Consider the following 24,301-nt stretch of genomic DNA (forward strand, 5'->3'; position numbering starts at 1 on the left):
GTCCTTGAATATCGTGCTGCACGAAAGTACTGTTAGAAAATGCTAAATTATGTATTCTCAAATACTACGAAGACTTTAAGAGGATAAAGTATTATCTCCAGCAAAGGAGTACAGTGTACAATCTTATTTTCCCCCCTTTTTTATTTTTACTTCATCCAGAAAAAAGTCCCTCTGGAAACCATCCTCCCTGCTGCCGAGAGGTTTGGAGACTTGTCAATTTCTCAGATGGCCGAACACTGAAGGCTTGATTTCCTCTGTGTGTCCTCCCTCTCTCGCTCTAGCTCTTGTTCTATCTCTGTATATGTGGGGAGTGGACAGGAAAACCACACGAAGGGAAGAGGGGAAGTTGCCCGTGACTGTGTCTTGAAGTGAAAGAAAAAAACTTAATATATATAGAGGCAAAGGCAAATGAAACGAGTCACACGATGCAGAAAGTACGGTGAAGATGGATGCGACGCGCTCCCATCGTTCCCGCTCTGCATAGTGCCACAATGAGAGCCTGAGTTTACATAACCCAGCACACTTCCTAAGCACACATTTAATTACAAATGGGGATTAGGGAGCAACGGCATAACGTTCCAAGCAGTGAAAAACTGAAACGAACAGATCGTTTTAAAGTGCACGAGGATCTGTTCTTCTCCCGGGTAAACATTGTCAAACAAATCTCTGGCTCTCTACCACTGCCTCTCTGGCATTTTCAGTGATTCAGTCAACAGTTTGTACTTCCCTCTCCCTCTATCTACGACTACGTCAGCCTTTTTCTAATTCCTATCCATTTTCTTGCACTGTAAGATTTTGTGCAGATCAGCTGATGAGTCTGGCACCGCTGGCGTAGTGTTCCAGCACAGGAGGCCGACTGTCAGCTCGCCACGAGCCTGTCCTCTGGCACCGGAGGCAGGAAGCACAATCTTTAATGGCAGGCAACTCAAATCTCCTCAGCGGGAGAAGAAAGGAGAAGACGTTTTATTCCATTTCTTCCGCATGTGTTCAGGGAAACTACAACAGCTGGCAACCACAAGAATTAAAATTCAATCTACATGGGCGTCGATCTCTTCTATCGACTTTTCCGCAGACGGAAAAGGAGAAAATAAAAGGCTCATGATTTAGGGTGGAGCCTTTTTCTTTCGATGGGAAAAAAATACCTCACCTGATGCAGTTTGAACCACTAAATTTGGGTAAAAAACCAAAAAACAAAACAAGACTTGCTTGATAGTGCAGAAGATACCAAACCCATTATTCTGCTCAATTAACAATTATTCAACAAGAGCAAATAAGATAAGTGTTAAAAGACAAATGGAACAAATCTCAGATGGGGAGAGTGAATGAGAGTCGTCGCTGGTGGGGAAAAAAGAAAGAAGAAAAAATGCAGGACCAGGGTTTTTCTGCACCCAGCACAAAATGTTTCAGCTTCAAATGAAAAAAAGGATTAATTTAGCATGCTTCCCTAGGCTGCCAAACAGTTAGGCTTAGATATGTATACGCGCAGCTAACATTCCATAAGCTAGACGAGAAAGCTAAATGAAAAGAGGCAAATTGCAGTCGTGTAATTCAGGACAGCACATTCACTCACATACCCGTCAGGTCATCTCTCTCTTTTTTATTTACCAACCAAAGGAGCTTTAAGTGCTTCACTTTGACTTTGGCTTTTGAGAAATCCTGTCAAAGCGAGTGATTTTTTTTTAAAGACGCAACACACAGGAAGGATCAGATCTGTGCGTGTTGACGTGCCTCTGCGTTTTCAAAAGCTCAGCATGCACTAAAAATTTCAAGCTGTGTGTCACCTCGACACGTCTATTCTAAACTTAGTCAAACACTTTCTGGTGTTTTGGCGACTGCTGACATCTTGGTATATTGACACCTAAGTATTTAAACGTACATATATTCGAGGATATCAGTCCTGCCATCTCCTTGTTAGTTACATGCCAGAGGAAAAAAAATAAATAAATAAAAATAAATTATATATATATATATATATATACACACATATATATCTCCTGTGTCAAGAGAAGGAGACAGGTGATTTATCTCACAGCATACAGACATGATGAATAAATAAAATATGAGGTAGCATTGTCTGGCTGGTAAATAATAGACAGAGACATATAGCGTTATTGCTGCTCCAAAGTGAACTGCAGGTGCAGCTGCTAATGTTGCTCCAAATGTACCACCTGCAGTGCGCCACAGAGACATTGTGTGCTAAATGATGCGAATCAATTACCACATCCACGACCAGCGAGCCTTTACTGCTTTATGTGAAACAAAACATCAGATGATGCCCTTTCAGGCAAAAAAATACTAAAATTAAAAAATAAATAAGGAAACACTCCGACTGGGTCTTTTAAGTCTAGTCATCTATTTGAAATGAAAAAAGCATGTCCTATCATTAAAAAATTTAATCATCTGCACAGAAACAGTAATTCCCACATCATAGGTACGAGACAGGGGTGGGCGGGCCCCAATATCGACGGTATCGATACTAAAGCAATGAGATCGATATTGCATTTCTATCTATGTGTTAAATACGCTGAGTTGTGTTAAATACTTTATTTGGAAATGAGAAAACAGATCTCAAACATGCGCCACTAAAAAGTGTTTGAGCCTTCTGTGTTGACTATCACATTTATTTGAGGAGCTATTTGGGTAGCCGACAGCAGCGGTCCCCAAGTTGTGCCACAGACCGGTTTATGTCTGACAATATTTTCACGCACCGGCCTTTAAGGTGTCGCGGATAAATACAACAGAATAAAATCGGCACTGGTATCAAAAAAAAGAAGATTTATTCATAACACACGGGAAAAGACCCAAGGAAACCGAGTTAACGATAAAAACCCTGAAAGCCATGAATTTCACACTCAAGCCTCAACTTATGCGGCTCTTGTTCACTAATTATTGTGGAAAGTAACAATCACAGTGATTTAGTGGTCGTTAAAATGTGTTCGGAACTAGCAAACTAATGATGACTCATCTGAAAAATGACGACACAGTGCTCTCTGCTAAAAAAGCTGCCTTTATAGGTTAAATCCATCGGTATGTATCAGCAATACCGGCTCTGTATATACTTTGTGTCGGACGTCTACCGCAATTTGCAGATTTGCACGGCACTAGTCTACCACCATTCTTAATTTGCCAGTGTTTCCAACATATTCCGCCTGTTTTGTATTTTTAGCCTCATCCTCTTCTCGTTTTTATCTGTTTATGTATTTACTGCCATCCTCCTTTTTTTACCCTTCTTCTATGAGCTGGCCAGTTAGTCAGGGCAGACCTTCAAGTGTCATTTTCTCTCTCTCTGCTGAGATAAATGTCCTAGCAAAGGTGCTCATCACCCATTTATGATGAGAAGTAGGGGCAGCAGGGAAAGGCACGAGAACAAACAAGATGACAGGAGGTACCAGTAGAACAGAAGAGAATGGGATTGGACCTTTTTTAACATCTCTTCTTTCAAAAGATAGAAGAGAACTTAAATTATTTTCACTTCAAGTGACATAACTGAGGGCATTGCAGAACCCTTAATCATGAATCCCTCCTCTTACTTCTAAAGACTTCCTTATCCTTCTGTGTTTGGGTGGATATCTACTTTCTTACACTGGAAAGGTATCTCGAAGGCTCCTAGTTGTACATCTCATTCTATCTCACTATGCGATAATGGTTTCCTCCAAATGCCGACAGCTAAACTAAAAAAAACTGCTGAAAAGGTGAGTCACTGTTTAGTGCGTACTCAGACAGCTGCACAGTTATCGACCTTGAAGAGATGTTCTTTTATTCAAACCAAATCGTCCAGCATTGGGCCGAAGCTTTCTATTGCGAGCATCGACGCACGCTGCCATTCAGAAACGTGACCTTGGAGATTCACTAATTTCCCCCCGTTCTGCAACAGTAAAGGCACCGCCCTCCCCAGTGCTTTATCCGACTGAAGATTTACAGACTCTTCAGGTCAAAATCCACACATGTCATATCTATTTTGATGTCGGCCATTTTACTTTAGGTTCATGGCAGCAACTTGAAAAATTGGAGAAGAAAGAAATGTCGAGTAAAAAAAGAAAAATTTAGAGGACGGTTTTCAGGAGAAACCATACAAAACTCAATGTGTTTTACTGATAAAAGGTAAAAAAAAAACAAATAATAGAGAAACCTTTAAAAAGCACTGAATGCATTTATAATGGCAGGCATGTAAAAACACTTTTGTAAAACGCTCAGGAGGCACTTCAAATATTTACTAGTACTTCCCTTCAATTAATACAAAATAAGAAGTTTTTTTTCCATCTATGATAAAAAGTTACAGACATGCTGTTAACTTCTGTTTGAAACAGCGAGCTGTTTCTCCGTCCATTAGTTTGAAACGTTTTGGAGTTTAAACACGTCTCTGCTGCCACTTTAAATATAAAAGTAGCACTCAATCACTTCTAATTACGGAAAATTTGAAAACATGGCACTACTGTACCTGCATGTTGTAGGGTAAAAATGAAGGGTACGCTTTAAATTTATATTTCGTCCCGAGGCTTTGATGGGAACACATATTTAAATATGCTGGTAGGTGTCAAAAAAAAGATCAGAGCTTTAAAAATATGCAGAAGACGCAGATTAATATGGCAGAACAAGGCCTCATATCTGTATAGCATATCCATAATGGTGCAGTGATTTCTCTTTCTGTCTGCTTGGATTTGTTGTACTGTATAAACACAGTGTGCATAGGCTAGGTTTGACATATGGAATCAAAATCGTATGTGGCAGTAATTGGTACCTGACCTCAAGAAATTATTCACACAAAGGCAGTCTGGCAATTATGCAAGGTCTATTATAGGGCTCGAGGATTAAAGAGACTTTCAGATAGATTTTTTTCCCCTCCCTCTGTGGGTGGAAAAGGCGTTTAGACAAGCATTTAAATTATGCCACTCTAACACCAGTGGAAGCGGCATTTAGCATAGCTGAGAACCGAGCTCATCTGAATACAAATGGCTTTGGGAAAGATTTTTTTTCTGAGTGCAGAGATGATGCAGCAGGAGATCGCGGCCTGTTTGGAACCGTATATTCCCGTGACGTCTCTGTATCATCTTAGAAACAGACAACACTGTGAAAGACACAATAGAAAACAATCGTCGATTTAGAGTAAACTATTCACGATGAATGTGCGTGAAGATCTGCCACCATCACCCTCACTGGCCTCTTTTTACCGAACACGCAACGTCTCTCATCCTGATTCTGACATTCCAAAAAGTTGACATTAAAAATTAACTTTGATGATGTCAATAGTGTTGCAAGAGAAAAAAAAAGGGGGTATTGCTGCATCAGTTTGATTATTATTAGTGGGCATCAGTGAGAACTGCAGCTGTCTGCTAATTTTCTTTTACTGCAACATTTTGATACTTTGTAACCCCCAAACAGGGCTGTATGCTGATTGGCTGATTGAAAACTTTTTTTCTGCTGCCTCCCCTCCACCCTTTTCCTTCCTTAGATGGAAATGAGTGTTTATTTTATACATGTTTTTGATTGGCTATTCGCTGTGTGACCTCAAAGTTATGGAAGCAGCGGCAATAGTTTAGAAAAGTAAATCTACTTGAATCTGTGCAAATCTTGAGCACAACACAGAACATTTTTAGCCTTTGCGCATAACCTAAAAGGTAAAAGAACGTAACATCACTGCCAGGTTGCAGAATTTCATACTGAAAGGTGGCAACCATCAATGTCACCCGGTTGACATTCTGCAATTATAACCTGTGATTAAACTGTAAAAGCCTTGTGGCAATCCATTATTTCACTGCCACTATGAATGAACAGCGAGGAAAGTGAGCAGGTAATTGCACAGCCTGTGTGTTCTGGTGCTTCGGTCTTTCTGAGAACCGGTGTGATTGCTGTCATTAAGTTTAGGCAGTAATGTAATGACAAAAAAAAAAAAACTTCCCTAAATGGCAGCATGAGGACCAACTGAGGACAACTCCTTCAGCGTGCCTACAAGTTAAAGAGTATTAAATTCAAATAATTAAACAACGTGCAAATTATGTTTTTCGCCTGCGGTGAAAACATTAGGAAAGAGGAAGCTCGTGCTGTGCTGAGTGATGTATTGACTGATCTGCGGTGGACACACTTCCAGCCATCAGCTTGGGCCTGGAGCCATCGCTACTCTTCTGTACTGACAGTTGGGAAAACACAAGCACTTACTGTACGTGGGCGGTGGCATCTTGTCAGGGAAAATGCAATATGCATTAGACACAATCCAATCTGTCTCCAGTGGATTGATGTGTGTTTGTGTGAGTGTATGTGTGCGCTTCCAACTGGCGTTCGCTGTGTATTCGTGTGCGGCGCGTGTGTGTGTGTGTGTAAATGCAGCAGAAAGACAGAAAGCGGAGAGTCTCGGTGGGATCACTTGGCGCTTGGCTGGCACACCATCAGACAAACACACTTCATTACAGGCCTATTTACCTGATTAACTGGGCTACTTTATCAGCTGCACAGCACTCTGCAACACACAACTGTCAGCAGCGCCCCGGCTCCCTAAAAGCTCCCCTCCCACACCCACACAAACAGACCCACACTCAAACACAAAACCTCCACTTACCGACTGACTGTTTGGATGACTGACTAGCTTGCTGAAACAAAGCCTAAGATGCCATTCTCCTTCGCTCGGCAGACTCAGAGGATGACATCAAATATACCTCCCTGTAGTCTTGAATTAATGTCACCTCTTACAAGTTAGACTCAAATACGACCTGAATAATCTGTTGTGCTAGAGTTTTCCTTATGGGGAATAACATTTGGGTAACCTTTTCATGTAATGGAATGTAACAATCAAAAAGAAATAAAGCCTCGAGCTGTCTCCCAAAGACGGGAAAGAGGACAAAGCCCACCTTGAAACATTATTATTACAGGAGGGTAATGATTTCCTTTTTCCTCTTTGCTTTCTGTGGATCTGACTGCAGGCGAGAAGAAAATCATTTCTCAGCATCAGTTTTAAAGCACTACACCAAACTAAACCTGCACGCCCGATTCAACCCAATTAGACATTTCCCACGCAGCAAGAGCTAAGTTACAAAAATAACTTTTTCATGGTTTGGCAAATGATTAAAGCTGGCACCGCAGATGAATAAAAGTAGTCTAACAAAGTTTAAAAAAAGAAGAAGAATTTCTTCTTATTCTAAGGGTGAACCATTTTACTGTGCCTGTATTTAAAGCAGGATCAGCGGTGTAGGATCTGGTTAAAAGATTACATGAGAGTCTTTTGAGGCTGATTTTCTAAAGATTTAAATAAACTTAAGGCTACAAGTCACACTAGGGAAAAGAGTGACTGGAGACCGTGGCACAAGCAAAATTATTGTGACTATCTGCAATGAACTAGCGGTCTCATTGCGTTTGAACTGATTACTCTGAAGACGGGGACCGTGTCTTTGAGGACACGCAGTCTTTTGGCCCCTTCAAACCGCTCTTGGTTTATCAAGCTGTCTGCTAATCTACACACACAGAGCATTCACATTAACTACTTACATTTAGAGTCCAGCCTGAACCTCACCAATTTCCTCCACAAACAGTGATGTAGTTGCTGCAGTTCAAAGTTCAAAACTATTTTTATATGTGAATGTAACCAGAATACAACCACTTGGTTCAAGTTGCCTCAAAAGAGATGCTTAACAGACGCGATGTGTTTGGCACAGAGTGAATCAGATTGATTGCAATGTGTTGGCAATCTGTCTGCATTTATAAATTAGATAACAGTATTTGCAGACCTTCACCAGTCTGTCTGAGAGTGACTGCAGTCTGCAGCCCCAGCTGGGCAGTGATTGTTTGGACACAGGTTAACTCATGACCTGTGGAACGTGCCCTGTGGTTAAAAGTGGTTTCTGTCTTCTACCTATAAGAGGAAGCTACACCTCCAGAGCATCCGGTGAACGCTGTCCTAATTTTGTCACAACCAGTCACACTTTCTCTCAGTTCAGTAGGAAAGTTTGGACAGTGCTCCTTGATGCCAAATTAAGATCGGCCAGGATTGTCAGCTTGCCTAGCCCGAAGCAAGACTCTCTTTTTTCTGTTTGCCATGCGTGTCTATAGAGGCTGCACCAAGCCAAGCGGCCCCATTTGAATTTAGATCACAGGAAGACAGTTGCTGGCAGGGGCAAGCTCCTGGTCACAGCCCATATGATGGGGCCTATCAGGGCTACGGCCCTGTTACTACAGCTGCATACTGTTCGGCTTTGGCGCTGCTTGGCTGGCATATACAAACATGCATTCACACAGGCCTACTGGAGTTAATCATAATAATGGATGCAAATATATACAGTGTGAAGACACAGAAACATATGGTCACAAGAAACTGTAAATGATGAGACTTAAAGCTTTTTATTCATCATATTCACACACACACACACACACACACACACACACACACACACACACACACACACACACACACACACACACTCTAGCTACCATGCTGACACTACATCTGTTTGTGCCATACCACGGCAAGCCTCTGATCACAGGCGCTGTCATGTCTCATGGGCGAGGTTAAAGCAGATTTGCCAAAAGGTGGGAGTATATGTGGGGGTGAAGAGAGAGGGAAGTGATAAAATGGGAAATGCGGAAGGTAAAAGAGAAGGAAGAACATCAAGAGAGAAACAAGAAAGGGAACAAATATGATAGGAAAAAACAAAAAAACAGATAAAAGGCAGAAATCATCTGTATACTAAACCCGGCACTGATACTAGGTAGAAAGCAGCAAGCAGACAGCAGTGCTGTTGTCTGTTAATGTCGCCTGGTACGATCTTTGATCTCCTCAAAGAGTCTAAAATATCTGTCAGGTTGCATTTTCGTTCTAGTAAACAGAGCAAGAAAATTGCCTGCTTTTTAGCTCCCGGTGGAGGAGAAGGAATTACACGGAGCGATGTGCTCCATTCAATACAACTGTGATGAAATCATCGTGAGACTTTCATTTCTGATGATTCCATTATTTGAGATCCAAAAATATAATCAGCGAAAAATGGGCTGAAACTACTTTCATGGGACCTGGGTTTTCCTCTGCTAAAAACCATCAGTGGTACATAAGGAGGAGGTTTTCCACTTCCACCCGTGGTGCTGCAGAATACTTCCACAAAGAATTAGTTAATCAGTAAAACAAAATCTGTCACGGTCCTGGGGTTCTGTGGAGTTTTGCATTGTTAGCTATATACTGCAGTTTGGGTTTCCTGTTTAAAGGCTTCGTTCTTATATTTGGATCCAGTTTCCATTATTTGTTTTTAACCCCCTAGGACCTGGCATCTACATATGTGGACATCACATTTTGGGTTATTTAGACCAAAATACTCAATTTTGCTCTACAAGGGCCTGATATCCACTTACGAGGACATTATACTGCTACTGTTCTACCGAATATCCTCATATGTGGCTCAAATGTTCTTAGAAACAAAAATTAGGTAAAAAACAAAATCTGGTAATTCTTTGTTTTTACATTCATCGGGACCCAATCAGCCCAAATATCAAAGAGAAATTAAAAATGCATGCAGTGGAAGAGTTCGGGTCTTAGGAGGTTAATTCATGTTTTTTCAACTAACATGCTGAGCTGTAGTTTCTAGTTTTTATGGAGTGCTGGATGGTTTACTCCCCTAATTCTTTTTTCCAATTCTTAGTCTTAATTTAGCTTCAGTTCCTGCACCGAGTTTGTTATTTCTGGCATGTTTCGTTCCCTCTGTGCTTCTTCCTTCTGTTTTTGCACCCTCATCTTTCAGCGTTCCTCTCTCCCTTCTTCATGTTTAGAGCGAGTTGTCTTGTCTTTGTGTTTAGCGATGTGTCTGTTAGGTCGTTTCCCATTTTTGACAGGCAGTCTGATTATCCTGATTACGTTCACCTGTGACCTGTTCCGCCCCTGTTTCTTATTTCCCATTGGCTTCAATATATAAATGGCCTGTTTCCCCTGCTTGTGTGCTACTCTCTAATTTGATTAATCCTTCTGTTTTTGGCTTTGCTTGTGTCTTGAACTTGCTCCTGTACTACTCCATTTTGCTGGTTGTTTCTGACCATCACTGTGCAGTACTGTTGGTCAGTAGTGATTAAAGTAACTTTTCTTTGATTGTGAGTCGGTGCACCTTATTTTTTTAACAAGAGAGCTGCAGTTAAGACGTTTCAACACTTGTGGCAAATGGGACTGAAGCTAATCTCAAAGTGTTTCTAGCACGTCAACAAGCTGCATTCAAAACTGGATCTTATCTAAAACAATCCGTCGCATTTCAGATGTTAATACAGAACCAGAGGGAAAAAAGTGGAAGAAAGTGGCTTCTTCTGTTGAGACCACAGGGAGGCGATGAATAAACGTTGCCCTTCTTATCGTCACATACCCAAATACACATGAATCTGTTCAGCTGCCTGGCTGGAGTAAACTGACTGTGCTTCCCACCACCGGTGCATTACGACAGTCATTATCTGAGAAACCTGTGTACATACTTTATTGATTTACCCAACTCTGACTTTGCTGGTGTGAGAAGTCTCTGACTTCAGGAGTTGAAATCTATTTGACTAAAATATCACAAAACAAAAGTCTGAGGCTGATTCCAACAAACAAAAGACAAGCTTATTTACATTAGATGGAAAAGTCACCAGCAAAGGCCAAACATTGTGATGTAAATGCATAAGCCTGGTTACACTCCCTGGGAGAGTGCTGATCTTTATCATTTCACCCTTTGTCTCATCACACACGCGCACTTCTCCGCTGTACTGTATAGCGTGCTTGAGATCAATAGCGAGCGCCATGTGCAAATACATCTCAGTGGTTGTTTGATATTGTCACCGGGGAGCTCCAGGGTCTGCTTAAAAGCATGGAGGAGAAGGAAAATAAATTCCTCTACCAGCATGACTAATATAATCCCATTCAGTCTAAATTGTCGCGCATTCATTTTGAGAAAAAGAAAATACCTCATGCCGTTTCAAGCCCAACATTTCAAATCAAAGGATCACTTAAATCAAGGGCTACTGTTTTCTAAACAGGCAGATGTATTCTTTTCTTCAGTGTGAGAATATGCAGTAGTAGACCGTCTGCTAACATCCACGCCTTGAGAAATGATTATTTTTTTTACCACTGATGTAATGAAGAGGCTTTAATGTGACTGTGACCTCCCATGTTTAGCCTGCAGCTAAAGGTCAAACACGAGTATGAAGCCACGAAACCTAAAAAGAACAAGGAGCTCAAATCAAAGGAGTTCCTATTCAAAACAAACAGTGAGCACTGCAGAGGACCTAAATGCAATAATTCACCTTTAGGGAGTAACACTGAGATCTGTCTTCACTTTGACAGCTACAAATCAAAGCTTTCAATTTATTGCTCAGCCTTCTTTACGGCCCTTTACCTGTGGTTGCGGGCTTTGGTTAGCGACTGAATGAATTAGATCACTGATACCAGCAGCCCGAGATGAGACTCCTCTGCGGGGTGGCTAGCCTCACTCAATATGAGAAAGTGAGCCGCAAACTGAGAGGGCTACAGTATCGAGCTGTGGTGCCTCTGCACTAACAGGAGCTCTGGCTGACATGGTTCAGGCCAGACCACAAGGACAACACACTGTGTGGGAAGGATGTCGAGGCAGCTCTGTCCATGTTTTTACCATTAAGACACCGATTTGATATAATTAGTTTTTGGGTTGAAATTTTCTCTACATCTGAAGAAAGACTGAGTTCTTAAGAGAAGGCTGGAGGAATCGCAAGTAAACTGTTTTTGTGTAGTACAATATCCAGCAGCAGGTCAGTGAAAGAAAAAGGAAAGACATAAAGATATACAGGACTCTTTAACCGTGCTGGTTTGTGAAGTCCTGAAGTGGGTGAATATGACCAAGAACGACACTGTTCAATTATCTGTTCACCATAATTTACTAAATGATCATCACGCTGTATTGCAGGAGTCTGAAGACGCAGCTTTAAGGCTTTTCATGCACTGCCTTTCAGAAACAGATCCATCCATGTTTTTATGCAGCGTATGACTAAGAGTTGGGTATTGAGATATTTTGTGTTTGAGGAGGATGGATATCGACAGGCTATAGACAACAAAAAGGCAGAAAGCAAACAGTATGGACCAGAATTAAAAAACGGGAATCTGAACGCTCACCATCAGTGCACCTCAAAGCCGGTGATGAATTCTGCATTTACAAGAGCAGTGTGAGTTTCAGATGCAAACATTAAATTAACAGTATGGCGTAAAATGTTCATAACCTGAGATGTTTTCATTACTTATCACAATAACTTTAGCTTGTTAAGGTTAATGCAGTGAGTGGGCTGCTTATACAACACTGTGTGTATGTCGGAGATCATTGTATATGCAGCTGTACAGTTATTTGCTTGTTTGTTTGTTTTTTCATGATATTTGCTGTTGGCAAGTGTGAAGTTGGAGTGGTACTCTTAGTTGCCTGCTAATTAAAAAACTGGAGCACTAAAGGCCAAGATATCCTGACATCCTATTATGTGGTAGCTGCCTGCAACAAACAGCACTGCCTGATGCACTCAACGGACAAACAGTCATCAACAGTTAATGCTTATCTTTCAAAAACAACAAAAAACTTTAGTCTCCAAACCCAAGCCATGAAAATCCAAATGATACCCTCAAGGAAAAAAGCTCCACAGCCAAAACAGACTGCATCATTTCAACTGTTTTGGAATTTGGTGAAGTGACATCGTTCTCACCAGGATCAGGAAACAAACCATTATGGAGTGGCCATGAAAAATACCTGTTTCAGCTGCTGTGTGTGTTGCAGTCCAACATTATCTCAAATTCTAGCAGCATAACACATAAAGATGATGCATTCACTCAGTCATAACAGCATCAGGAACATCACCATGTCATTACACCTCAAGCCTCACTATTTAACCCCCCAAAACAATCCACTGCTGAACAGTGTAAAGCTTTGTTCTCAGGCAGACCTGCTGAGTTGTCAAACAATGGCAAACGGTCTGCATGAATGCAGAGATATGACAATTATGAAACTGATGTGCGGGAAGGAGCAGAGCAGGACAAAGACGAGTGATAAGTTTTCTTCCCGAAGGTTTAAGGTGACAGAAGTTCACTGACTGAGTGGTTTTTAGCCAGGCACAGCTGGCTTCACACATCTGGCTTTTTCTTTTCCCCTTTTTTTGTGCAAATAAAACATGACGGACGTCCACACTACGCCAGGCGCAGCAGTCGGACTAGCACAAGGTTAACTCGATGAAAAGAGCCAGCTCCCACTGGAATTTCACCTCTTTCACATTTCAACATTCTCCACATTACTGCAATGCAAAATTTACTTTTGCAGAAAAATTATTTATGATAGTACATTATTGAATATTGATCTGTCTTTTCTAACTCTGAGCTACTTTATGATTTCTTTTTTGTAAACATGCAGTATCAGCAACAAAAAAGGGAACAAATTTCTGTCTCCACCTGAATGCATTTTCCAAACCAATGACTACAAAACAGACCTACATCTACATTGGGTACATTTTGATTTCCCCCCTTTGAATGCGTTAATCAGTCAATACTGTCCCACATGCTACACTCACACCTAATGCTGGCTTTAAGCACCTACTCTCTAGATGCTCATTATCCGTCATACACGTACGATTCTTTACGGGCCTCGAGTTCTTGGGAAAGTACTTAAATCTCTCCACTGAATCCTGAAAATCTTTGTAAAATAGTGAAAGAGTCAAGAGCAATCTGAACAATAGTCCAATAATATACTCTCCCACAGCTTGGAGTGTCCCTATTCTTTCCATCTCATAAAACCTTTATGTGGCCAAGCTCTTAAAACTCAGACAAGGAGAGCCCATTTCACCAACTGGGAAAAGTTCAATTTCTCTCTAGAATCTTTCCCAGGAAAGAAAATGCTTGAAAACCCTCCTATTAAATCTTTCAGCAAATCCTTCCATAAATAATGTGAACCAAGTGTGCCAAGTCACACTTCTGTTGTAACAGAGCGCTGTCCACACCCTTAGAAAATCTATAGTTAGTAAGCAGCAGCTACACCGCCACCACTTTTCAACCATATTTAGAAAAACAGACAGAAAAGATACTTGAACTCTGCAAAGCTACTTCACTGTCAACCACTGCACCTTGTAAGATGCACAATATACTGTCTAAAAGCAGCAAAACACCGCTCCATAAGCTCACTGAAGAAATGGTTTTTAGAATATAAAAGGAGAGCTGAGTGAGCCGCATTAAAGGTCTTGTACTCTCAGACCGATAAACCCTCTGCCAAAGGCAGTAAGATTTTAAAATCATCACCATAAGACGCAAGACAAACAGTACGCAGAAAGTGGCTGGAAAGGACTCTCACCTCTCTCGCAGGTACTATCCCAAAAGCCGGTCCCGGTACAGTCACAAATGAAGCGGTTCCAGCCCTCCTTACAGACCCCGTTGTTCTTGCAGGGGTTGCTGTCACACTGTTTCCCCGTCACCTTACTACACGAAGACTTGATGCCGGTCATGTTCTGCGACTGAGCTATCTGCCGGATGTCCTTGCTGCGGCCATCGATGAACAGATCCCGAACACAGCCCACATAGCCGTAGTTGAGCATAGCTGTCCAGAGCTCAGTCGGGAGCACCAAGCCCATTCGGCTGTCAGGCAGACCGCCCAGATAAAGGTCCCCCTCCAGGTCCAGGATCTCATTTTCCCCGCTGGCTGTGAAAGGGGTCCGACGGCTGTTTACTGAAATGATGCCTGAAGGGGGGAAAAGGCGATTACTGACAAATAAAATATCATTAAATCGACTTGTGTTAGAAAAATGCTGGGGTATCCACTCTGACATGTTTCTTGGTGGTGTTTTTCAAAGCAGGCCTCGTATTTTACAGTCTAAGTGATCTGCCATGTTCAACTGGCTGACAAATAAAAACACTGCTTGCTTCAGCTACAGTTCTTGAACCCAAGTAACATCTATTACCTTTAGTCTATAGTTCTTTCCAGAACCTTTCAAAGAGACTGACAGTCATTTTTTTCATTCATCAAGGTGAGGACAGAGCTGAAAATGACAGATTTCTTTTTGTAATTTTGTACTTGAGCTTTAACAAAGTAGAGATGCACTCAGCAAAATTGTGAAAGATAGAAATAGCGCAGCACACCACCCCGTGCTAAAGATGTGGGCTGAGTAAGTGGAGGTGCAAACCTATGTTTGGCAGCCAAAATTGCACTGATCACAGACTTTAACAAGCTCTTCAGGGAAACTATTTGTGTCACCAAATAACAGAAAAGAAGGCTGAACGAAAAAAAATCAAAGAAAAAAACCCTCAAATCTGACAAAACTACTCGTCTCCTGGGAAAAGGTTACAGAGCAGGTCACTGTCTGCACCTGTGGACACTCAACGATCGCTCATATAGTACTGCCGAAAAACACTTTAGAAACTCCTCATTTCTTTTTATTTTGCAAGGACAAAAGGTGTAACGATTTATTGAAAGATGCACAAACATACGTGGAAAAACGGTGTTTAAGGCAGAAACTGTGTAAAAGCCTGAAAGTCAATATTTGGTATGACCAACTTTATTCTTCAACACAGTCTGAATGCTCTTAGCCAAGCTTTTATGTCACGTCTTTAAGTAGTCTTCAGGAACAGTTCTCCAGGCATTCAAAGCTCTTCTTTGGACATTTCAGCCTTTTGTTCTGTTCTCTGTCAGCATGATCCCACACTGCGTCAGTAATATGCAGGTCTGGGCACTGGGGAGGCCAATCAATGACTGATGGTGTTCCACTGTGTGTTTTTCTATCTACAGAAGCTATTGCCAGTCAGATGCATTCCAGATTGCACTTCAAGGTGGATCAAAATCTCATGATGTCATGGTACTGAGTCTGGGACCCAGTGTTTGTGTTTTTCTGGGTTTTGTATATTCTTCGATTTAGTGTTTTCCATGGTTTAGTCTCTTGTAGTTCTAGCTCCCTACGTTCTCCTGTATTTAGTGATTTCTTGTTCCCAGATTTGTTACTGTGCCTCCTCCTGTGTTCCACGTCTAGTTAAGTTTTCATGTCTGCTCTTCCACAGCTCTGGTGTCTAGTCTGCGTTTCTGTTTTTGTTTCCTGTTTCCAATTTTATTTGGATAGTTCCTTGTCTTGTGTATAGTGTGTTCAGTTTCTGTGTGTGTGATTAGCACTAGCTGTGTTTCCCTCCTGGTTTCCATCCCCCTGGTTTTAGTGGTTTTTTTGCTTAGTTTTGTGAGTGTGGACGCTTCATCTCTTTGCTCTTTAATGCTTTGCTTCTTTTATTGATTTTATTGATTTTTATGCTGATTTTTTCCCTTTTTTCCTTATGAGCTTACCTGCGATAGCTTCTGGACACTCATAGATCATTAGGACTAAAGTGTTCTTAACAGAAACAGCAACATTTTTATAGTTACCTTATCCTCAGCGCTCCGTGTGTCTGTGGCCTAGACACAGCTGAAGCCTGATTACAGCGTCTGGGCACCGAGCAGCCTCAATAGCCTGGAAAGGGGCTAACCGCTAGGCTAACTAGCAACAAGATGCCTTCCCTCTCCACAGATGACTACCACAGCCTCCTGCAGAAGATTGCAGTACTGGAGACAAAAATTCATCGCTTAGAAGTAAACGTGGAGGTAAATGGACTGTGTGGAAATGAAACAACCTTGCCTTTGATTCAAAACAATGGCGATGAGCAAGCTAGTACACAGCTAAGGAGCACAGATAACATGACCAAGAAAGTAGACTCTGTGCATTATTATAAATCCTCAAGTGATAATCCCCCCTTGGACTGTCTTGGTGCAAAACCAAGACATAAATCATGTCTCCTGGAAGGGGGAGGACGTACCACAGGCAGGGCACAGCGAGCTGAATTCTCTGAAACCGACTGGCTTTCACTTCCTACGAGACAGAGAAGCTCTTCTACCCCTGTATACGGGAGGAAACAGGACTGGACAACCGTGAATAGGAAGAATAACAACAAACCTCCAAAACAACTGAATGTGAAACTGCAGAACAGATTTGCTCCACTATCAAAGGACCCTGGATCTATATCGGACAACCATCCATCTAAAAGTAGCGAAGTAAGGTCTGAAAATCTGCTGAATAGCAAAAGACCACAGGGAAAGCTAAAGGCTAGGCCTGAAACTCTGATTGTGGGTGACTCTGCCGTAAAGGATGTACAAAGGATGTGCGGTAAGAACACTAAAGTCCTCTGCTTTCCTAACGATATGGTCAACAACCTGAAGGAGAGAATTCTTCAAATTGCAGATGAATATCCAACTGTGACAAACATTGTTCTGCATACAGGGTCAAACGATGTGTCCAAACAACAGTCGGAGGTTCTGAAACGGGACTTTACTGGATTATTAAATACTGTAAACTCTCTGAATGCAGCTGTATTCATCAGTGGACCTGTACCGCCGGTCAGAGGAGGAGACGAGAGATTCAGCAGGTTGTTTACACTGAATAAATGGCTTATATCAGCATGTGCTGACCACTCAGTGCATTTTATCGACAACTTTAATATTTTTTGGGAACGCAGGCATCTGTTCAAAGCAAATGGATTTAATTTTAACAAGTCAGGGGTGAAACTGTTCACCTCCAACTTGTTTTATTCCATACGTCATCCATCCGTGCTTGGTGCCAAGGCTGAGATAAACGAGGAGTTATCTCATAAAGAGGAACAAACAGTACTCCAAGAACAGACAAAGCCCAGCAGAAACCTTGAGGAGGAGCTCCATTTGCCCCCACCCGGGAAGAGCCTCAGAAAGGAAAGACATCTAAGGCATCTGAGGAAGAGCCTCAGAAAGGAGAGACATCGAAGGCAAGAAGAGGGGTCCCTATTTGCCTCCAACTCTCTCAACAATACCAACGACCAGGACAAGGGACCACGACCTTCCCCAGTCCCCCAAACCCCTGACAGGCCATCACCCTCCTCCCCCTCCCTTTCTCCCTCCTCCCCACACCTGAAATTCACTGAGGAGATGATGGAGCGGGTCAATGCTGGGCTCAGATCTACCCCCCGGCCCAATCCGTTTTTGTCCCCCATAAACCCCCCACCAGAGCGGCCAAAGGTTTGCCATCGAGCCCCACCCTCAACAGAGCAATCGAAGTCACATTGCCCAGCCTCGCCCCCCTTAGTTCCTCTTCATGCCCTGTCTCCGCAGTCTGATATGTGATATGTGAAGGGTCTGGGCTGTGAGGATTATGGCAGTGGTGACTTTTCCCAGGAGAAGCTGGGACCCTGTTTACTAGAAGGTTTTAAAATTTCTGTACTTTTAGGTGACAGGAGACATGTGGCCTGGTCAAAACACAGAGAGCTGCACTCTCAAAGATCTTTAAATATAGTAAACATACCTTGTGTGCCACAGACTGCTCCCAAACACGAGGGGACAAGTAATACCTCTAAAACACTTAAGTTGGCTTTATTAAACATTAGATCTCTAGCTGGGAAAACATTTTTAATTAATGATTTAATCACTGAGCACAGCCTTGATTTTATGTTTTTAACTGAAACTTGGTTGGACCAAAGTAACAGTGGAGCTGTTCTCATCGAGACGACCCCTCCTAACTACAGTTTCATCAGTGAGGCCAGGGCGAGCAGGAGAGGAGGAGGGGTTGCTGTCTTATTTAATGAATCATTTCAATGTAAGCAGCTATCTCCTGGAATTTTTCAGTCTTTTGAATATGTGGCTTTACAGCTGAAGGCCCCATCCAAAGTTGTGTTTCTTAATGTTTACAGGCCTCCCAAATACTGCACAGACTTTTTTAATGACCTCAGTGAACTGCTGTCTGTGATCTGTGTTGATTTTGACTGTGTAATTATTGCTGGGGATTTTAACATCCATGTGGACAACCCTCAGGACAAAGGGACTAAAGACCTGAGTAACACTCTGGGCAACTTTGGGCTGACTCAGCATGTAACAGAGGCCACACATAATAGAGGACACACTCTTGACCTACTGATCTCCAAAGGCCTGAGCATTTCAAAGGTTACTGTGTCTGATGTGGGCCTGTCTGATCATTACTGTGTTTTCTTTGAAAGTAAAATCTCAGCCCACACAAATATATCAACAACAGTGATCACAAAACGGTGTATAACTGAACACAGTAGTGCAATTTTTAACCAGGTCTTCCCATTAACACCTGACCTGCCCAGAGGGTCAGTCAATGAGCTCGTCAATAGCTTCAATGCTAACATGTTAAATGTAATGGACACTATTGCTCCCATTAAGGTGAAGGTTATCTCAGGAAGGAAAAAGTCTCCATGGAGAAACTCCACACTGGTGAAAAATGAAAAAAGAGAGTGTAGGAAAGCTGAGCGCAGATGGAGAAAAACAAACCTCCAGGTTCATTATGACATTTATAAAGAGAAACTTCACAATTATAATTTACAACTGAGGAATGCAAGGAGGTCCTACTTCTCTGACATCATCACTAAAAACAGCCATAATGCTCGGGTCTTATTTTCTACAGTTGACAGGCTAACAAACCCTCCTGTGTCAGTGGCAGCTGAACTTCATTCGACCATGGCCTGCAATGACTTTGCCAAATTCTTCACTGAAAAAATCCAAAAAATTAGACAAGCAATTGGTACATCAACAGCAGATCCAGGATATGTACTGTGTCCACCAAAAAACTGTTTAAACATCATGAAACAGTTTCAACCTATTAACAGCAAAGACCTGGAGGACATCTTAGGTCAACTGAACTCCTCCTCCTGCTGTTTAGATGTCCTGCCAACAAGTTTTTTCAAAAAGGTCTCAAAGACTTTAGAGTCAGACCTGTTACAAATCGTCAACTTTTCTTTATTATCAGGTGTGTTTCCAGAATCACTAAAAACTGCTGTAATCAAACCTATACTGAAAAAGGACAATCTTGACAAGACACAATTGAACAACTACAGGCCGATCTCAAATCTCCCATTTTTAAGTAAGATCATTGAAAAAGCAGTTTCTCAACAGCTCAGTTACTTCTTAAAACAGAATAATTGCTACGATGCCTTCCAGTCAGGTTTTAGACAGAACCACAGCATTGAAACCGCTCTGACCAAAGTGTTTAATGACATATGTCTGAATACAGACAGTGGAAAAATGTCAGTCCTAGTTTTACTGGATCTCTGTGCAGCATTTGATACAGTTGACCACAACATATTACTCAAACGACTGGAGAACTGGGCAGGTCTCTCAGGAACTGTACTAAACTGGTTCAAAACATACTTAGAAAATAGGAAATACTTTGTATCAATAGGTAACTTCACATCTGAGCAGACAAGTATCACATGTGGAGTTCCCCAAGGTTCCATCTTGGGACCCCTTCTGTTTAACATCTACATGCTCCCACTGGCACAGATTATAAACAACAACAAAATAAACTATCACAGCTATGCAGATGACACACAAATATATATCACAATGTCACCAGGAGACCGAGGCCCTGTACAGGCTCTTGGTAAATGCATTGAGGAAATCAATGACTGGTTGTGCCACAATTTTCTCCAGCTAAACAAAAACAAAACTGAGGTAATAGTCTTTGGCGCCAAAGAAAAACGATTACAGGTCACCAGAGAACTTCAATCTATACATCTAAAAACCACAAACCAGGCGAGAAATTTGGGTGTAGTGATGGATGCAGACCTAAACTTAGAAAAACACATTAAGACAATAACAAAGTCAGCTTACTATCACCTCAAGAATATATCAAGGATAAAAGATCTGATGTCTCAACAGGACCTGGAAAAACTAGTCCATGCATTCATCTTTAGTAGGCTTGATTACTGTAACAGCATCTTTACAGGTCTACCTAAAAAATCACTCAGACAACTACAGCTCATTCAGAACTCTGCTGCTCGAGTCCTCACTAAGACCAAAAAAGTGGACCACATCAGTCCAGCTCTGAGGTCTTTACACTGGCTGCCTGTCCGTCAGAGGATAGACTTTAAAGTTCTGATGCTGGTCTATAAAGCTCTGAATGGTTTAGGACCAAAATACATCAGTGACCTCCTGACCCAGTATGAACCTTCCAGATCCCTCAGGTCATCTGGATCCGGTCTTTTATCAGTTCCCAGAGTCAGAACCAGACACAGAGAAGCTGCATTCAGCTTTTATGCTCCTTATATCTGGAACAAACTCCCAGAAAGCCTCAGATCAGCTGAAACACTCAGTTTATTTAAATCCAGGTTGAAGACTCACCTGTTCTCAGCTGCATTTGAATAAAGCACCAAATCCACACTTTTAAGCTTAAATTTCAAAACTTACATTTAACTACTGATTTTATCTATTGTTCTGATTTTATCTGTTTTGATTTTATATACTGTTTTGTTTGTTTGTTTGTTAATTAGTTAGTTAGTTTATTTGCTTGTTTTAATCAATTTTAAATCATGCTTTTTATTTGTTTTTGTTTCTAATGTCTCTGTAAAGCACTTTGAATCACCTTGTTGTTGAATTGTGCTATACAAATAAACTTGCCTTGCCTTGCCTTGCCTTAGTTTCCCCAGTTTGGTTTGAAATCCGTGTTTTTGTGTTTCTGCCAAAATAAACGGTACACTTTCAATTTAAAATAAGATTCTGTTTCCATCGTCTGCCTTTGGGTTCACATCTATCTAATCAGCTGGAGGTCAGATGCATCAGGTCCTGTGTGAGGTTTTTGCTGGATTTTCCTTTTCTTGAGGATATGACTTTCAGATACGACTCATCAGCAGCAGATACCCTTTAAGGCCAGCCACTTCTTCCTCCACTTGTTATTTTGTAATAACAGTTATTTGAAATAACCTTGCCGGTGCAAAAATACCATTATATGCCTGTCAAACTGTGTAATCTTTCTTTCAACTAAAGAAATGAGGACAAATTATGTGTTTTTGTGGCAGGCTGCTAGTAACAAAGTGCCTAAAGATTTAACACTGGTTCTTTGCTGCGTTGTCCTAGCAATGGGTCCAGAGGAAATAGATCACATTTTACAGCTGCACTTTAATGCAACAGGTGAAATAACCCCTGCAGTCACGAGACACTCTTTTTGTGCTGTGGTAGACTGTGTTATATTGTTCATGTTATTTTCCTCACACTTCAGATCTTTTCAAGTTAACATTTGGTGTTAGACGTACAAATAACAAACTCAAAGGTAAGCAAAGAGAATCTGGTTTGTCTCCCAAATTATAGACTTTTCTGTGTGTGTGTTTTTTTTAAACTCCATAAAAATCCCCCAGATTGCTCTGCGTGTCTATAAAACATCATGCATACATAATGTCATTACCCAAGGCCATATATTCATATTTTATGTCAAGATTTTTAATTATTTTAACACTTTTATGACCTTATTCGATGATTATGAACTTACAGGAAGAAATAAACAGGTTCATTAGCTCTTTTTCTACTACACTGCCTCTACCCGCAGCTCATTATCAGCTCTTTTTAATGCGAGGGACACAACAGATGAAAACATCACTTTCACTACAAAGCCTAAACTTGGCTTGTCTGAAAGTGGTGCACTGTGAGTTCTCACTTTATGTTATATTCACCTTGCCGTCCTTCAGAGAGAGATCCTGGATATAGCTCTTTGTGGAGAGAAAATTAAATTCACTTGCAACTCCTATTAACATTTCACTCAAGCCACAAGTGTGATTATGGCTGTTCTTAACCATCCCTCAGTCTGGTATCCATATATCTGTCTCATTCCTCTTTTTTTCCCCCTGAAAATCCTACTTTTTACTCTGCTATCGCACTGGGGGCTGTGCCGGTGATTAATCAAAGCAGCGAGCTCTGACACATGGCTAAATTGGCTGCTCTAATCTGATATATAACATGGGCTGTAATGCCGTCTAACACAACCAAGTCCTCTGGAGGATCTCACCTAATGCAGAGATTGTGTTGGGTTCGGAGCTCAAGGCGAAAGAAGTTTCGAGCCCCTTTCTCTAATATAATCTTCTTCTAGTACTTTCTGTGTATTTGCCCATGTTATGAGGTCAGAGAACATCCAGATAGCGGTAGGTAAGAGGAAATGGACTCAGTAGCTATCTAGAGAGAGATACGACTTTTATCCTGGCAATAAATCAATGCTTGTATTAATATATTGAGATGGTTTCCATCATCTCGCTGTGGGGATGCAGGAAAAGCTGGAATACGTAGAATCACTGCAGCATTGCAACATTTGAGCTGGTATAATTCACTGTAAGTATGCACAAGTTGTATTTTTTGAAGCAAAGCAATTTCATTACATCAAAGCTAGTTTCACTAGTGTTACGAAGACTGTAGTCAACTGAGAGATAAATGGTTATGCAAATGAATTCATGTTTCCCTATTTGTAGTTGCTATTTTAGGTTTTTTAGTTTTTGTTTGTAATTGACTGAAGAGTGTGTCAGTTTTTGCAAAATGTGAGTGAACAGTCAAGCGAGCAGTTCTGCAGTTTTGGCCATGCTTTTGGATTTTGGTTGCATTTATGTTTCTGCACTGCTGTCAGATTCACTTTGTCCTGTTCATTTATATACACATATAATATATCCATGCTCTGTCACCTGCCGTTCTTCGTCTACTGTGCAGTCAAGCTTTCCAGTTGTGTTTCCAAGTATTTTTCCTTGTGTCATGTTCTGTCTCAGCATGTTCACTAAAGAGTTGGATTTTATCCAGATTAACGTGACAAGAGTTTGTCCACGCCTTCGTGGGCTGAGTGGGTACCAATCAAGAAAGAAGCCTGTGCTCCAAAATCAACAGTTTTCAAGTTCGACTAAGCTTGAAGCTGGGTCTGTGCCATGAAACCAATGAATTTAAATGAACTCTACCAAATGTGCTAAGAAAAAAACAAATGAATATCCAGCCAGAATTATGCCAGAAACTTGTTCATGGCAAAAGTGTCTGGTGCTAAGTGACACAAATATCAGTGTGGATGTGTGTATGTATGCTTTTGACCCTGTGTGGAGTGGAGAAAATCCAAAATAAATTGAAAGAGTTGCTTTTCAAATTCATTAAAGATGTATGGCGTGCAGTCATTTCAGCCTGGAAAAAGCACAGTTCAAAGAAATCATTAGAATCCAAAAATCCAAATTCCATCCATGCCCATGGTGAGTGGATGTAAACTTGATGTCTTTGCATTAAAGATGCAATTTTGTCTTTAATTCTTTTGGCATTTTAAAAAGCTGACTACTGCTTAAAAATAGAAAAGTCCCAATAGCAATAGAACAAAACAAGATATGCTTCACTGTGTATTACATAAGTAAATATTGCACAGTTGCAATTCTCTTTTCTTCTGTATTTATTACTCTGTTTCTGACCATGTTTTAGTTCTCTGCCTATAAATTTATACTTTGTACCGTTCAGCCAAAGGCAACACGGTTTGAGCTGAAGCAGAAGTTCAATTTTTTTGACTGAAGCCATTTTTTTCTTGTGTATTTGTGTGTGTATCAGAGAAAACAGGACAC

General features: G+C 41.2%; 1 protein-coding gene across 3 annotated transcripts in view; it reads right to left on the bottom strand.

The window, feature by feature from the left end:
* The window catches only part of nrxn3b (neurexin 3b), a 324,595-nt gene that overhangs the window by 206,929 nt on the left and 93,365 nt on the right, over window positions 1–24,301 (bottom strand). For all 3 annotated transcript variants that reach the window (XM_082505625.1, XM_082505627.1, XM_082505626.1), the window contains one exon: window positions 14,268–14,651. In XM_082505625.1, the coding sequence (XP_082361751.1) occupies window positions 14,268–14,651 (384 nt within the window). The remainder of the gene's footprint in view (window positions 1–14,267; window positions 14,652–24,301) is intronic.

Source organism: Aulonocara stuartgranti (assembly GCF_965226115.1).
Source record: "Aulonocara stuartgranti genome assembly, chromosome: 15".
Taxonomy (NCBI): Eukaryota; Metazoa; Chordata; class Actinopteri; order Cichliformes; family Cichlidae; genus Aulonocara; species Aulonocara stuartgranti.